This window comes from Anoplolepis gracilipes, chromosome 13 (genome assembly GCF_047496725.1).
Source record: "Anoplolepis gracilipes chromosome 13, ASM4749672v1, whole genome shotgun sequence".
In the NCBI taxonomy this organism is placed as follows: domain Eukaryota; kingdom Metazoa; phylum Arthropoda; class Insecta; order Hymenoptera; family Formicidae; genus Anoplolepis; species Anoplolepis gracilipes.
The window spans coordinates 9,529,554-9,545,330 of NC_132982.1; the positions used below are offsets into that span (position 1 = coordinate 9,529,554).

General features: G+C 31.6%; 1 protein-coding gene across 4 annotated transcripts; it reads right to left on the reverse strand.

Annotated features, from left to right (window-relative positions):
• Positions 1-430: 430 nt before the first annotated feature.
• On the reverse strand, positions 431-15,720 carry Ack-like (activated Cdc42 kinase-like). 4 transcript variants are annotated; one of them, XM_072904093.1, is made up of 9 exons: positions 15,093-15,670; positions 13,704-13,842; positions 12,834-12,926; positions 10,926-12,509; positions 10,424-10,654; positions 10,217-10,353; positions 9,573-9,803; positions 2,503-3,110; positions 431-2,279 (listed from the first exon to the last, which is right to left on the reverse strand). In XM_072904093.1, the coding sequence occupies exons 2-9, from the start codon at positions 13,705-13,707 to the stop codon at positions 1,355-1,357; spliced, it is 3,813 nt and encodes a 1,270-aa protein (XP_072760194.1). In that variant the 5' UTR covers positions 13,708-13,842; positions 15,093-15,670; the 3' UTR covers positions 431-1,354. The 4 variants fall into 4 exon arrangements, with proteins under 4 accessions (XP_072760194.1, XP_072760192.1, XP_072760191.1 ...); XM_072904091.1 differs by lacking the exons at positions 431-2,279; positions 2,503-3,110 and adding an exon at positions 4,611-7,898 and having other exon boundaries at positions 10,232-10,353; positions 15,093-15,714; XM_072904090.1 differs by lacking the exons at positions 431-2,279; positions 2,503-3,110 and adding an exon at positions 4,611-7,898 and having other exon boundaries at positions 15,093-15,714.
• Between the last annotated feature and the right edge of the window lie 57 nt (positions 15,721-15,777).

Consider the following 15,777-nt stretch of genomic DNA (forward strand, 5'->3'; position numbering starts at 1 on the left):
ATCACATTACATTCGCGTGTAAAAAAGATACAATCGACATTGCTTTATGTTTCCTGTTTAGTAAGGAACTAGCTTATCTTGTTAATTTTTAATGATATATTAATATTAATTAATGTTTAATCTTGAAAAATTTCTAGATAATATAAAGCATCTGTCAAAAACACCTGTTTACTTCTCACTTACACTTCTACATATAAAGAAAATTTTATAAAAAATTTGTCAAGGATCTCTCTTTCTTCTTCCTTTTCGCTCTCTTTGTTTCTCTTTGCATTAATTACTATTAAGGAAATATATATAAAAAATGTATATGACTCGATTCAACTTAACATTTTGCTTAATTCTTTCTTCTCTCTCAGTCAAATTTAAAGCTCCATATTAAATGTTTCTATATACATATTTAAACAATTTAAATAATTTTTTTTTAAACATATTTCCAATTCATATTTTCATTTCTGTAACCAAGAATGTTAAAAACAGATTTTTATAATAAATTTTTCATCAATGAGATCAATTTTGAAAATTGATACATGTGAAGATTAATTTAAAAGTTTTAAGATTATACCTTTTATATAAAATTAAGAAGTTTTAATACACAAACGTCCTCTTTCTTTTTCTATATCTTTCTAAATAAATAGGTAGCTAAACAGATAGACAGCTAAACAATGAAACTTATATGTAAATAGACGAGCAGCTAAATGGATAGGCAGATAGGTAGATAGATATGTAGATATGTAAATAGATAGATATAGATAGAGAGACAGATAGACAGATAGTTTTATTTCGTTCCGTAATGTATAAAACTATCATATCTATCATACTTTCTATTTAATATGCTATATTTTTGTTGCTTATAATTGATATTAAAATATAATGTATAAGTTAAATATATATATATATCTGCATAACAATAGCAATTGTCGTTAGAAAATTATTTGGAACAAGCATGTGACAAATAACTCGAAATAAATTTTACCTATTTGTAAAATTTATAATCATACTATGCATGTATCTTGGTGAACAATACTTATTCCCAGCTGTTAGCCTCAATCAGCCAAATGTTAGTTCAAATAGAAAAAGATGTTTTGTTATAATTTGTATATTCGTAAAACATAAATATTAGCCATTAAAGAAAGGTTTTTTAAAATTAATATTAATATTAATATTAAAGCTTATAAATAGAAATATGTATTTTTTGAACTGTAAGATTGCAAAAGAGAAGATATTTCGAAAAGAAAAATGTTTTCATAATATCGTAAAAATAGAATCAGATTCAAAAGGTATAATCTCAAAACTGTTTAATCAATCTTTATATATCTCCTATAAATTATTGCTTTTTACGATAATTGATCAAAATCTAAACCGCAGCAGTATCTTCCGTGCTTCGCAATAAGGCGGCCGCTTTAACTACGTCACCACCGCACTGATTCAGCATCACTTTGCAATCTTCAAGACCAACAAAATTATTTTCTTTTTTAAGAAGCCCTTGCAGCCGCTCCAACTTGATTGCTGCCAAAACGTCCCATTCGGTGACATTCAATGCGGCAATGCAGGATTCCGGGGTTGACTGCTCGTGCAGTACTTTCATCATGATCCGTACTTCATCAGACTGCTCTCCGTTGTGGGGTCCACGCGTTCTTCGCGTATTCGGTCCATCGCAGGCAAACTCTAACAAATCCTCGCAAGAGACATGATCCGACTGTCGCGATAGGTCGCTCACGTGGCTCGATGTCTTTTCGTTGGATAAGAGATAGACCTTTGAAACAGGGGTCGAATGGAAATCGTTATTCGAACTGATATATATTAACGGTTCCTCGCATTGGACAGTTTCAAACTTGGAAGAGATTTCTTCTGCATACGCGTGATTCGTTTGTGATGGATAGTTTAGTAAAGTGTGTTGATGCATCATAGGAAGTTGCGTTCCAGCTGGCAAGGAATCCATTTTATTCCAATCTTTCGGTCTTGCAGAATTAGTTGATGTTGGATTTCGACTTGAATCCGTTTCTATACTCTCTTGTGCTTGGGACGCAGAAGTTTTTATGGATTTTGATTCGATGCTAACTTTCTTGCGTAAATTGTCACTTAATGAATTACTTGATTGCTCGGCATTGTTCGTTTCCGAAACATTTTGATCCGATACGTCGCTGCAGTCGATTAAATTGTCCGAAAATTCCAACAGATCTTCCGAGATCACGCTACATCGTCGAAATCGATTTTCTTCGGTGGGTAAAGAATCCAGCGCGGCTAGCTCAAAATCTATGCGTTGTTCGAACTCTTCTGGGCTAAAAGTTAAAATATTCATTGAATTACATGTCATATATACTAAATGTAAATAAATGATTATCCATAGATTATTAAACCACTATAATTATAATTTTTGGCACATGAATATGTTACATTTTTTTAAGTATAAAATATTACATCATGCATTATAACATCATAATTCTTAAAATTTAAAGATGCAAAAACTTCATTAAAATTTTTTATAAAATCATTGAGACTCACCCATTAATAGAATCTTCTAGAGGATAATTATCCTGTAACGAGGTTCCGGCAATCGGTGAATTGACATTTTGTAACGCGAAATGTCCATCTACTTGATCCTCCGTAGGCGACGTGGTCACTGCCATCTTAGCCAACGTTCTAGTGACACCACCACCAGGTATGATCAGGGGATGTTTCCTCTGATGCCGCGGTAAGCTGGACTTGGGCTGAAGCGTTTTGGAGCGATCTCTAGGTGGCAAAGGTATCGGGTTCTCGTCGACATTATTCTGATTCTGATTGTTCTCTATTTCCAAGGTGGAGTGATGTCTCTCGAGGATGCGCGATTGTGGCAGAGACAGGATTGTGTGAAGCGGAGGAGATGCGCGAACCTTAGGCAGAGTCTTCGCCCCGCTGTGATGCATCTCGACGTGAAAGGCATGCTCGGTGGCCGCATCCTCCGATGACATCGGATGAGTTAGGGTGGCATGCTTGTTTCCGCGAATTCTAGGCCTCACTATAGGTAACCCAGAGCGTAACATGCGCAACGGGTTCGTGTCTCCAGGGCTCTCCATTGTCGGCGTCTCCACCAAGCTGTTGTACACTTCCTTGGCTTCTTCCGACAGAGTAGCCTGAACATGTCGCGGGAGGGGATAGATACGAGGAGAGAAGAAATAAAATTAAACAAAAATAAGAAAATCGACGGAAACTATGTGTGGATATGGAAATGCTAAATAAACTCTCTCACTCGCTTTCTCTCTCGCGCATGCACGCACATTTCTATCATTTCTCTATCTTTCAGTCTCATTTTCTCTCTCTCTCTCTCTCTCTCTCTCTCTTCATCTTTGATATTGTATACCAACTACCTCGGATAAGACTCAACTATTAAGAGATCAACGGCAATACCTGATACTCGTTACAGTGTTTAGTGCAATAAAAAAATACATTTAATGCGTTTTCTTACACATGATTTATACGATAGCGACTTAATTTTTTACTTTTAAAGATAAATTATAACAATTTTTTATATTAATTAAAAAAAAAAAAAAATTATGATTATTTTGAATTATCTTAATTTTTCAAATTAATATGAAATAAGTAAATACAGTCAAATTTCTATATTGTTCTTTTTTTACAGAGCGTTTCTAAATTAAATGGGCAAACTTTATAGACATATTTTATTCGTTATAAGAATAAAAATATAAGAATAAAAAAAATATCAAATGAACGTAGAGGTCTGGAAATGGTCTTCCAAGTTTTGACAGTTCCTTTTCACTCTTACGATGTGCATATAATATGCTTTTACAGTTTTACCATTTCTATAGAAATACCCTGTTTGCTCATTTTCTTTCACTATTTCTTCTCTTGCACTTCTTTCTGCTACTTCACACTTGCCACTTGATTATGTACGCATCTATTCAGAATAATACACAGAACATTTTGATTCCAATATATATGCGTTAAATAACAAATGTGAAGCAATAAAGAATAATATGTATAAAGCAATAAATTGTATGCTGTAACAAATACAGAAGTACGACTGTATTACTTTAAGTCATTATAGTTTTTAGACATTCAATGATTAAAAAAAAATAATTATTTTTTACAAATATATATTCAGTTTCCTAATAAAAAAATATTTTAAGATAATATTAAACATAAAAAATATAAATATTTCAGATATAAAGAAATTTAATTATCTTTTTTATCTTTTATTTTCATTTAAATCTTAAATAAAGTTTAATAAAAACCAGGTAGTTTATTGATGAAATGTATATATCTTATTGTTAGTTTAAAAATTCTGCTTCCTCTGTTCCAAAAAATTGCAATTATTCAAAAATATGTAAATGTGTGTATAAAATGTACAAATTTTATTTGTGTAAAAACTAATGGCAGTTAACCGATCTACTACAACTTTGTATCAATTCTTCAAATACAATTGCTAGAAACGTGTAAAGGCATCCAAAGTATCCCAGTATATATTAATATTATCCAATGGTTAGTATGACATGCAATCATGCATATATAAAACGCAGGGTTGGAAAAGTTACTTTATAAAAGTAATTCATTACCGTTAGTCGTCATACTGGTTTAAAAAAGTAACTCAAAAATTCTATAAAATACATTTAGACATTTCGTTTATATTAAAATACAACAACAAACTGATATAACTTTGACATTATTATCAATATAAAGTATCATGGCAGGTAGATTTGAAAAATAACTATTGAAATTTGTTATTCGTTACAAAAAAAATGTAATAAAATTGCTTTTTCAATACAAAATGAAATTTATATATTAAAAAAAAAAAAAAAATAACTAACGTTAACGGCAATATTATTTTCCAACCCTGGTAAAATGTTGCTTTAGACAATACTGTACGTACGTACATCTTCACAATTAATTATATCATATATATTAATCCGCATATATGCGTATGCTTATTTATATGCTTGTATGCTATATATATATATATACATGTACGCATATGTACATGTTTGTGCGTGTATATGCGTATGCGTGCGCGTGTTGTGTATGTGGGTTTTTTGTAGGTCTCTAATGCCTACGGAAAATTGTTCTTTTTAACAGCATTTTCAATTTTTCGATCAAAGATAAATGCTCGCTCGCTTATTGCATTTTCTCGATTACTTTCCTGTTATCACTTTCCTTCTCTGAAATTAAAATTCAAAAGACCTACAAAAAAAACCGTCAGACTCCCATAAAAACCATATCAAAATACGGGAAATCTGTATTCTAAGAGAGCCTCTATTCTGAGTTCCTTAACAATAGCTGTTTTTCTTTAAAGATTTTTTTTTCTTTCCACTATTTTTCCAATTTTTCACATTTGTTATGTAATAACAAGAAAAGAAGTGAAAAACAAAGCACGCAACATTTTCATTCTATGTATGTGACATTGGAATAAGAGTAAGAAGTGAGTATTAAAATGAAGAGAAAATATCTTCGGTCTCTCGATAACTTTAAAATCGACTATAAAACTTTGATAAATCTTCACACTCGCTTCATCGATATGTTGGCAGAATGTGTCTTAAATAAAATAAAATAATTTTAATTATATAAAAAATAAATTATAATAGCTTTAAACAAAACCAATCTATAGTTTAACCCTCGGATTTTTTAATCTACAAGTTAATATAACTAGCATGCATTCGTTACATAACGATCTTTCTAAACACTCTGCGAAATTGTTGTGGCTCGATATATAAAAAAGCTATAGCCAGATTGATCGAGGCTAAAGTTATAAATTTGCCTTTCGAACTTTAAGGAGCCGGCGATGGAGGAAATGTCAGAACGTCATTCGTGAACTCTGGATATTCGGAGCTGGTATCCGAGTCGAAATCAGAATTACTAGTAAACGTCAAGCTCGAGCTCGGCGCGCTTTCCGGCCAAGAAAGTAGATTGTTCTTGGAAGAAAACGGCGGTGACAGAGAGTTTAAAAAGCTCGTCGACGGCGGCGGCGATTTCCCGCAAAGCTCAACCGCAGAGAATCCCTTAGCGGAATCCGGATGCAGAAACGGGGCCTTGTATTTAAAATTTAAACGTAAATTATGCGGAACTCTCTTGTGTCTGCGTTTATAACGCAGACGACTTCTAATGTCCATTTCTGAGTGCGAAACTGAGTCCGAGTCCTCGCTGGAATCGTTTTTGGGATGAAAGGATCTGCGTATGTTCTTTACTGGTTTTCTATTTTCTGATAAAGATGACGTTCTATGTCGATAGACATTAACAGCGCTGGGAAGCTTTTCTGGAAGCGTATCTTGTTTCGGTAGTTCTTTTCTGACGGGATCATTTTGATATAATTTCGGCGGCTCCAGAATGTGTTGATGCATAGTGGGACTTGTCGGCAGATTCGCTTTTTGCATCAAACTTAACTTTGCGTTGATCGATGGTTGACTTTGTAATGGTATATTCAGGTCCAGATGCTTGGGTTTCTGAATCGGTATATTTAAACTTCGCAGCGGTGAATGGGATGACGTGGACAAATCCAGGTTTCTCATATTAGAAGCGAGTGACCTCGACGAGGCTGTTTCCAAGTTCCTCGAGTTTTGAGCGATATTCTTACCTAACTGTATCATATTTTGGGTTAGCTTACCCAAACCCAAATTCAAACCCTGAGCTTTTTTAGAATCCAGATAGTTTTTGACACACTCTAATCCAGAGACTTCACGTTGATATTTCTCTGCTAAAAGCTTACTATTTAGTTCTACTTGACTAGCTTCGGCGTCGGATTTCCGTCTCAGACGCTGAAAATTCACTCGCAAGCTCTCGGAACTGCTATAAATAGGAGATTCCTTCTTTTCTGATTCGGCGATAAATAGAGGATTATTAGATATCACAAACGGAAAGCCTTCGTGACCATTCTGATTCTGTTCAATCTTGCGAAAGTTTTGTATGTTTATTTTTACCGCCTCTATATTGCCCCTTGGACTATCTGAACCATCCGTTTTTGAGCTTGTTTTAATATTATCCGACGAACCGTACATCTTATTCGTTGCATCTTGATTCGTATTTCTAGGCATAAAAGACATTTTCGCATTTCTAGACTTGGGAAAATCAATCTTTTTGAATTCCGTGATGTTCATCTTCGTGGACTCGGTGAAGGCAACGGGTATCTTCGGTCGCGTGCCGAGATCAAAATTCTTTGTCTTGTCTTTTACTACATCAAACTTTTTCGGCTTATTACGAGGTGATTCTAAGTTTGCCATTTTTTCCTTTAAAATATCAAAATTTTCATCGGGCCATGTTTCGACATGTGCGATATTATTTTTTAATTGTAAATCGCAATTGTTTAGCTTATTCTGTAACGCTTGATTCGATCTACCTCCAACCGACGAGCTCTGTTCCAGAGCATTCGAATAATACGGTGGCCTATTAGGCTGTTCTAGATTATTAAGCTTATCGTACTTATCCAATTTCTCTTCCCCAAAATGCCCCATTTTCTCGTTGGCACCTTCTAGAATAGCTTCATCATCACAATACTTGGGTTGTTCGAAATAACGTTCAACATAGCTGGTGGACACTCTTTTTATCTCGCATGGTAAATCGTACGTTGAGTTCTCCATATTGAAGATCTTACCATTCTGATGTCGGATATTCGACTTGGTTTCGAGATCAGCCACGCTCTCACAGTTCAAGTGATTCTTTTTATTTTCCTTCTTCAAGAACTCGGTAGATTTGACTAGATTTTGTTTCGTCATCTGATTATCTAAAATATGTGCATCCAAATCAATGTCCATGTATGAGGCCCAGGCACTTGGTTTTGTCAAGAGTTCCCTCGATTTCGCAAAACAGAATTCTGCCGATGCTTTATCCCATAAAGGAAGTTTCAAGGTCGATGGTGCACCAAAGGACTCTATGCTAGATACCGTAGATGAGAGCGATTGCAGGCTTGAACATAACCACTTTACGCAACATACATAAAAATTTAAAAACAACGTGCAGGAAAATAAATAAAAAATGACAAAAATATTTTAACAAATCAAGTGCATGCATAATGCATGCAGATATATCGCATACAAAACATAGGACACACACACATATGAAGTTTAATAGTTGGCAAAAATATTTGGAGTTTGCATTTATCACCAAAAATAAATAAAATTTGATTTGTGATGCGATTAAAAATTAGATAGAGGTTAAATTATACATAATCAAAATATACAGAAATTAATGAGAAGTAATGAGAGAGGAAAAGGATAAGAGAAAAATCGAGATTAGTCATGTTATAAGTAAATAAGCACTAGATTAAGAAACTAAAGATATAATGAATCAATTTCAAAGTAAATAATATATAGTTTTGATTGATATAATATATACCTATTTTTTTATCTTATGTGACAGCAGGAATTAACTTTGTTCCATAACAGTATTAAAATTGTTTTAAATAATATTAAAATATGTATGTATAATGGATGTATATACAAGATTTCGTATAATTAGTACAACCAGAAAAGAATCAACAAAGAAAAAACAAGCCAAATATAAAGAACAAAATTTTTTCATATAAAATTGTTTGTTTTAGAGAAAATTAACTTTAAAATTTGAAGAGAGAATTAATAATCTATATTTTTTTTAAGTTGAATGATATTTTATTATATCTTTTGTCATATATTTCTGTTCATATTTTATAACAGTGGCTAATAATATATAAATATAAAATATAAATATAATATATAAATGTAAAAGCACAGTTTTCAATAAAATAATTTAAAATAATTTAAATTATACTAAAAAAAAATTATGTATAAAATATTTAGATAAATTTTATTTTTTCAATAAAAAATGTATCTTTTTATATATTTTAATAACCAATTAAAGAAGTTTGATGTATATTACAAAGTTATTAGAAATTATTTAAGTTAAAAAATTAAAGACAATATCCTATCAACATCTTAATTTTTAAAGTTAACTTTCTTGAAAATAAAACTTTTACACACAAAAATTTTATTCTGAATTTTTAACTGTAATTTTTTTATTTATTTACTTTCCTGATTGTACCACTAATTATGGAACTGTATCTGTATTTGTATGTGTAATATTTAAGTCTATTGTATTCCTATCATATCCAAAATAATAGTGTATCTTGCTCTATTTATAAATAGTTTGATTGTAATTTATCGTATTCTCGATATTTAATATTTAATTATGTATTAAATATGTCAAAAGTGTAATGGCGTGTATGTATAACACTTTACTGCTCCAGTATGTTAAATATTAATTAAAAAACAAAGGAAGAATTATGTCTAATATTGACCGACTTGAAAAAATAACTACAATCCATAGTATAAATAATAAATCTAAAGGATATCAAATCTTAATAACTTAAAAATTTCTTTCATTATTTCTTGCTCCATTCCAACATTTCTATGTTTTAAAATATCCATACTCTAGAATAATTCAAATAATTTTGGACAATTTTTAATAATTGTAAAAATTACAACAAAAATTTAGATGCTAAGTAAAAATGTATAATAGAAACATTGAGACTTCTTTCTGTGTCTTCCTTTGTTGTGATTTCTTTGATTTGTAAACTTTTTAATATATTACTGCGATAAAACAAAAACCGTTTTATGTACCTGTATGTCAGGTATACTGGCAGCTTCTTCAGAAAAATGTCGTCTATCTGGTTTGGGACTGTATTGATGTGGCAACTTAAAAGAGAATTTTCTGCGTCTTGAAGGACTGGCAGGTGTACGGGGAGACTCCGGTGGATGTTCAAGATCTGTCATGGAACGTGCTGTCAATTCCTGTGCCATAGCAATGGCTGAGTAGAGAGTTTTCTGATCGGCAGCTGAGATAGGTTTCACCTAGATACAAGAGAAATGTTTACTCTCTCCGTTATATCAACGGTAGATCAACATTTCTGTGCAATTCCCTCTCTAAAGAGAGATATAAATATTATCTTATAAACACGAATAGATTTTCCAAATTTATTATATTAAATACAGATGAAGAAAGATAGTGCAATAAAAACTTGACTTTGCTGCACTAAACTTGACTCATTAATTCTACATATAAGAGTTCTAGTTAGATTTTATTTTCTATCTTTTATCTTAATAAAATATATTGTATAAATATAAATCAAAGTAATAGCTAAAGAGATTGCAAATAATAAATAACAAACAAATAATGCTGAGAATAATAACTTTAAATATACTGAATAAATTATATCATAAATAATAAAAGATCAAAAATCAAAAATAATAAAAGATTACTGTACATTTATTGGACTCACGGTGGCTTGTTTCTTCTTGCTAGATTGTTTTGCTTGAATTTCTCTCAATTCGTTTCTCACATTGCTTGATTCGTGTTCAGTGGGCAAAGGAAGACCAGGCGGTGGAGGAGGAGGGGAAGAACCTATGAAAAAAACATGATAATGTGTCAGAAATATTATTTGTACAATTTAATATCTTTCAATCTCTTTTACCTAATGATCTGAACATTTGATCCATTTCTGCCAAAAGACTTGGACCAAAATCAAAATTCAATGTCTTATCAAATCTTAATGGACTTTCTTGATTTTCTTCATCGCTAATTTCATGGTATTCATGATCAGCTTCAAGAACATCGGTGTTACTGCCTATATTGGATGTTCTAGACTGCTTCTTTGTGTTATTTTCTTGACATATCTCCGAACTCGCATCAGACCATAAGCTCTCTATATAAACATACAAGATAATGTAGTCAGTATTTTCAGAGTAGCACAAAGTTGGTAAGAAAGATAAAATATAAATTAATATTTGATTAATACTTCGTTCTATGCGTAAAATTCATTTTCTAATTCACATGTTACTAAATTGTATTTAGTGAAATTATAATCACAAATAATATTGCATGTTTATTAAATAAAGTCATTCACAAATGCATATACATATGCAAATAATTTGATAAAATAAAAAATATTTATATTATATTACAAATGCCAATACCGTGTTTGCTCTGAGTTTCCTGTTGTACATTTCTACTATCTCTCGCTGATTCTCTATTCGTATCGATACTTCTTGCATCCTGATTTAAACTTTGAGAATTATCAGTCGCGTCCTCCTGAGGTTTATATGGTGTCACAACTTGACGCGGCAGATGCGGATATTTTCCACCAAGAAAGCTAATATCACCAAAGTACGCTCCGTCTAAACCCACATGACCGGTATGCTTGAGATCACCCTGCGGTGAGGATATCATGTCTGTACGAATTTTTCTACGCTGTGAGGAGAAAGCATTCTTGCCATCTCCCCGCGTAAATTCACCGGGTTTATTGCTAGGCAGATTGGAACCAAGATACGCGATCGTATGAGCCGGATTAAAGAATCCCGTTTTGCCATTATTTAAAACACCTTTCCATAAGCTGTTGCCACTGCCTTTATCTAAGACTGTAATTATGTCGCTTTGTCTATAAGCGAGCTGGTTTGGTTCAGTATTATCTTGGACTGCTTGAACTTGTTCTGGTTTTAAATCAGGTAACAAATTGATCAATTCAGAAAACTTGGGTCTCTTCTGAGATTCATGTTGCCAACATTGCTGCATGAGAGAAAAATAGTCCTTTGGACAACACTCAGGTTGCTCGAGCCTCTGAAAATTAGGCTCATCTATTGCTTCGAGAATTTGATGACCGGTCAATGCTGCCCAGGGTTGAAATCCATAACTGAAAATTTCCCATAAAGTCACTCCATATGCCCAGACATCACTCGCCGACGTGAATTTTAGGTAGGATATGCATTCAGGTGCACACCACGCGATGGGCAACTTTAAATTAACATTAAAATTCGTCTGATAATAATCCTTGCCAACTCCTAGTGCGCGTGATAATCCGAAATCCGATATCTTGACTTTATTCTTAGAAAATACAAGGATGTTTCTGGCAGCAAGATCACGATGTATCAGTCTTTTTGCCTCTAAATATTGCATTCCATCAGCAATCTGCACGGCAAAATCGCACAATGATAAAACTGGGAAACTCGCACGCAAACTGGGTTCCTTGAGGCATTCCAATAACGAGCGTAATGGCGCTAATTCCGTTACAAGCATTAACGAGTTTGTGTCAAGAACGACGCCATATAGCCGCACGATATGCTCGTGATCGATCGCGTGCATTATCGCGGCCTCCTTTAGAAATTCTATAGGATTATTTTGCATTCTTTCGCGAGATAGGCATTTGATAGCGACCTGTATTCTTTCTCCATCATTTGTCCATACGCCCTGCTGTACGACCCCGAATTCTCCTGTTCCCAATTCTTTATTCACAATAATTGCATCTGCTGGGATCATGTGTTTATTTGGTACGCGTATCGACGGTCTGTCCTGCCTCTCTTCCGGCAACATGCTTAGCGCACCGGGAGTTTGTTCTTCACGCTTTGGTAAAAGCATCTTCTTAAACTTGGAAAGGTAATTTTGAGGAAAATGCTTCTGGAAGTATTTTTTTAGACGGCGCATTTCTGGTTTGCTCATCCCTATTGCGTTTAGATCCTCTTCCGTTACATATTTCAATTGTGCTGTTGTTTGCACCTTCAAGTCTCCTAATATAAATGGCTCTTTTAATAAGCAGTTATAATTTTAAATTTTTAAAAAATATAATAATTTAATAGAAATTTTACAGATGTTAAAAATATATAAATAGCACATGATATATAATTTACTCATTTAATTTCCACTAACAATAAGTAAAAGAGCTAAACGGATGACATTTTTTCTTAATCATTTTTTAATAATATTTAATTTTTTTCTTAATATTAAACTTTAATTATAATTACATATCAATTAAAATATTAATTTTATACATCTCTTAAAAATTTATTATTTAAAAAAATATAACAAGATCTGATTAAAACAAATGAAACTACCTCGAATGCCAGGATAATATTGCTGTAATTCGGCTTCCATAAGGAACTCATAAAGACCAGGTCCATTGTTGCGAGACATTTCTACTTGTGTATCTAAAATCAAATTAAATTTACGATTAATGTTTACATAACAGAAATATTATTACGAAATTACTGGACATATTACACAAAAGAATATTTTACTACAAGTATTGTTATAGGATAACAATATGTTTTTAAAATAAAAGGTATTTCTAATATTTCTCTCAAATAAAAATGACATGAATAATTCTGTTTATTAATTAGTTATTGTTAGAAAACAAAGATGAATTGTACAATAATTTAATAAAAAAATTTTTAAACTAAAGGAAAAGACTTTAAATAACAAGTCACTGAAACTCTTTTTTTTTTCAAACTCATAAAAATTAAATTTAAGTTTATACCTACTTTTTTTAATTTTAATACAATTATATACTTAACATCTATTTCAAATTCTACACAAGCAATCATAAACTTAATATTTCATTCAAATTCCACACATTAACGAATTATTTGTTAATTATTTCAATCTTTCATGGACATTATTTCTATGAAAAAAATAATTCTTTTATATATCTTTCTGACAACTATAAATAAATTATCTTCGTATATCCAGTCCAATTCAAAAGAAGTCGCACAATTCGAAAAATCAGGAATTTACACATTTATTATATAACTTTCAATTATCGCAACTGCACTGTAGTACTATATAATTCTTACAGAAATAGAAAAAAAAATTTGCAATTAATATCCATTTTTAATATCAATTACATCAGTGCAACCTGTCTTCATCAAAATCAAATAAAAATCAAAATCTGACGTTATAAACATATAACTCGACAATTTACTCACCCATTCTACACTATCGTAGAGAGATATAAGGTGACTTCTCGTCCCCTTGATATGAAATTCGACCAACTGCTGCTCTAGTCCTATCCTATCAGGACATGATCACATTCGTTTTGGTTTCCTTTTCAGTTCATCATTTTGCCTTGAATAATTTACATTGTATATTTATTACAAGACTTCCTATATGTGCAATACTTGTAACATAAACCTCAGATATTTTTTACTTCAGAAAAAAATTTTAATTTAAAATAAAATTTAAATTTTATGAGATTGTCGTAAATAAAACAGAAAATAAGTATAAAATTCAGGTAATTATTTATATAATGGAAAAAACAAATTTTCTTATAGCATATTAAATTTGCTTTTATGTATATTTATATTTATATAATTTTTTCAAACTATTTTAGCTATTTTTGTGTTTTACTTGGCTTGATGACATGTTAATGATTCGTTAGAAAAGTAAAGGTATAAGTTAGAATTAGATTAGATCATGTTAAGATTAAATCTACCATGCACCTTGTTAATGATAAAAGGATATTGCCATTCTACACTGCATTCTCTATGCTTATCATCTCCTTTCTTTCTACACAAAATATAATATATTTATTTCATCTCAGAAAATATACTCAAATGCGATTAAAAGAACAGAGTCTGCCATCTAATGGCGGAGTTATATAATATCTCTAATATTAATTTAGTCTTTTTTCTAAAATATATTTAATTTGAGATAATCTCTTACTTTTTTGAAAAAAAAATTATAAAAATAAACTACTACATAATTAAATAAAAATTAATATAATATTAATAAATAAATTAATAAAAAATTGTAAAAATGAATTATACATATAATAAAATAATTAGAAAAGTTAGTAATTATATTACATTCAAAACTGATTGTAAGACAAATTTCGACTATGTTTCCACTTTAAAAATATAAACAATGCTATTAATTTTAATTACTTTGAAAAAATAATTTTTTTTAAACAATTGATTAGGACAATTGAAAATAGCATTTATACATATAACATTTGAAAAACGTACATAAATATCTAAAATAAATCTATAAATATTCATGAATACCATACTCTGCAAAGTTTTTTTTTTTATTTAGAAAAAAGATTTTTTAAAAATAATTGACTCTTTTTTCCGCAATTTAATCGCATTTATTATTTGAGATAAAAAGAATATTCACAAACTCTGGAGAAAAGAAAATGAAGGAAAACCACATTACAGATAAGTATAATACAAGAGCACACTTCGAAAAAAAAGCTGCAAATTTTGCAGCCACAGGAAAGAAAAAAAAAATATATTATAGAATATAAAAAGGTGTTATTAAAAAAAAAATATATATGTATAAAGATTATAACACTGCACGTTTTTATCGGCGCATACCTTTCACTGTTTCGTTGCCAAGACTCTGAAATCACAGCCCTTCTCAATTTCTCTTTCGTCTTTTCTTGGCATCAAAATGATGGGCACAGCAGCTGTCTCTCTTTACCCCGCCCAAGTCCCTTTTTCCCTCTCTTTCTCTCCTATTTTAATGAGTTTAATCCCGCTGCCTCATCAAGGTTCACATTTTCCCACACGCGTACACGTCCTTGCTAAATTTCAAGCGATCACACCCAAGTCATTTGTCCGCGAACGCGAACACAGCTCTTTATTCGATTTGCATGTTTGTATTCCCAGAGAAAGAGAATCACCGTTTATCTCACACACAACACCAAATTCGCCACAGACGTAACGTGAGATGAGAAAGACTTAGAACTTAGGACCCGTATTCATAGTCCGTTCTTATCACTTTAGGTAGGAAAAATGGATCCAGTTAGCGCCACTGTCTCATGGGGAAAAAGCGTCTCGAGGAAAATGGGATAGTGGCATCTCTCAAGTTTCTCTTTTATTATATGGACACATGTACTGTGTCCTAGGGTAACCAGTACGATTGACCAATCAGAGAAGGCTGTCTTTAATTGGCCAATTAGGTTTCACTCTGCGAGATTTTCAGCAAGAGACACGCATACAGCCTACTGTCACATTATTGGCTGTCAAATAGAAACATTTTTTTCAGATTTAAAAAATT

Bases quoted from the DNA above. Each gene is read 5' to 3' on its own strand.
- Ack-like (XM_072904090.1), bottom strand. The intron at 12,510-12,833 runs GTAGTTTCATTT...CATTTATATTAG, and splicing joins ATATTATCCTGGCATTCGAG to GAGACTTGAAGGTGCAAACA. The intron at 7,899-9,572 runs GTACATAAAACG...TGTTGCGTAAAG, and splicing joins CCAGTATACCTGACATACAG to TGGTTATGTTCAAGCCTGCA.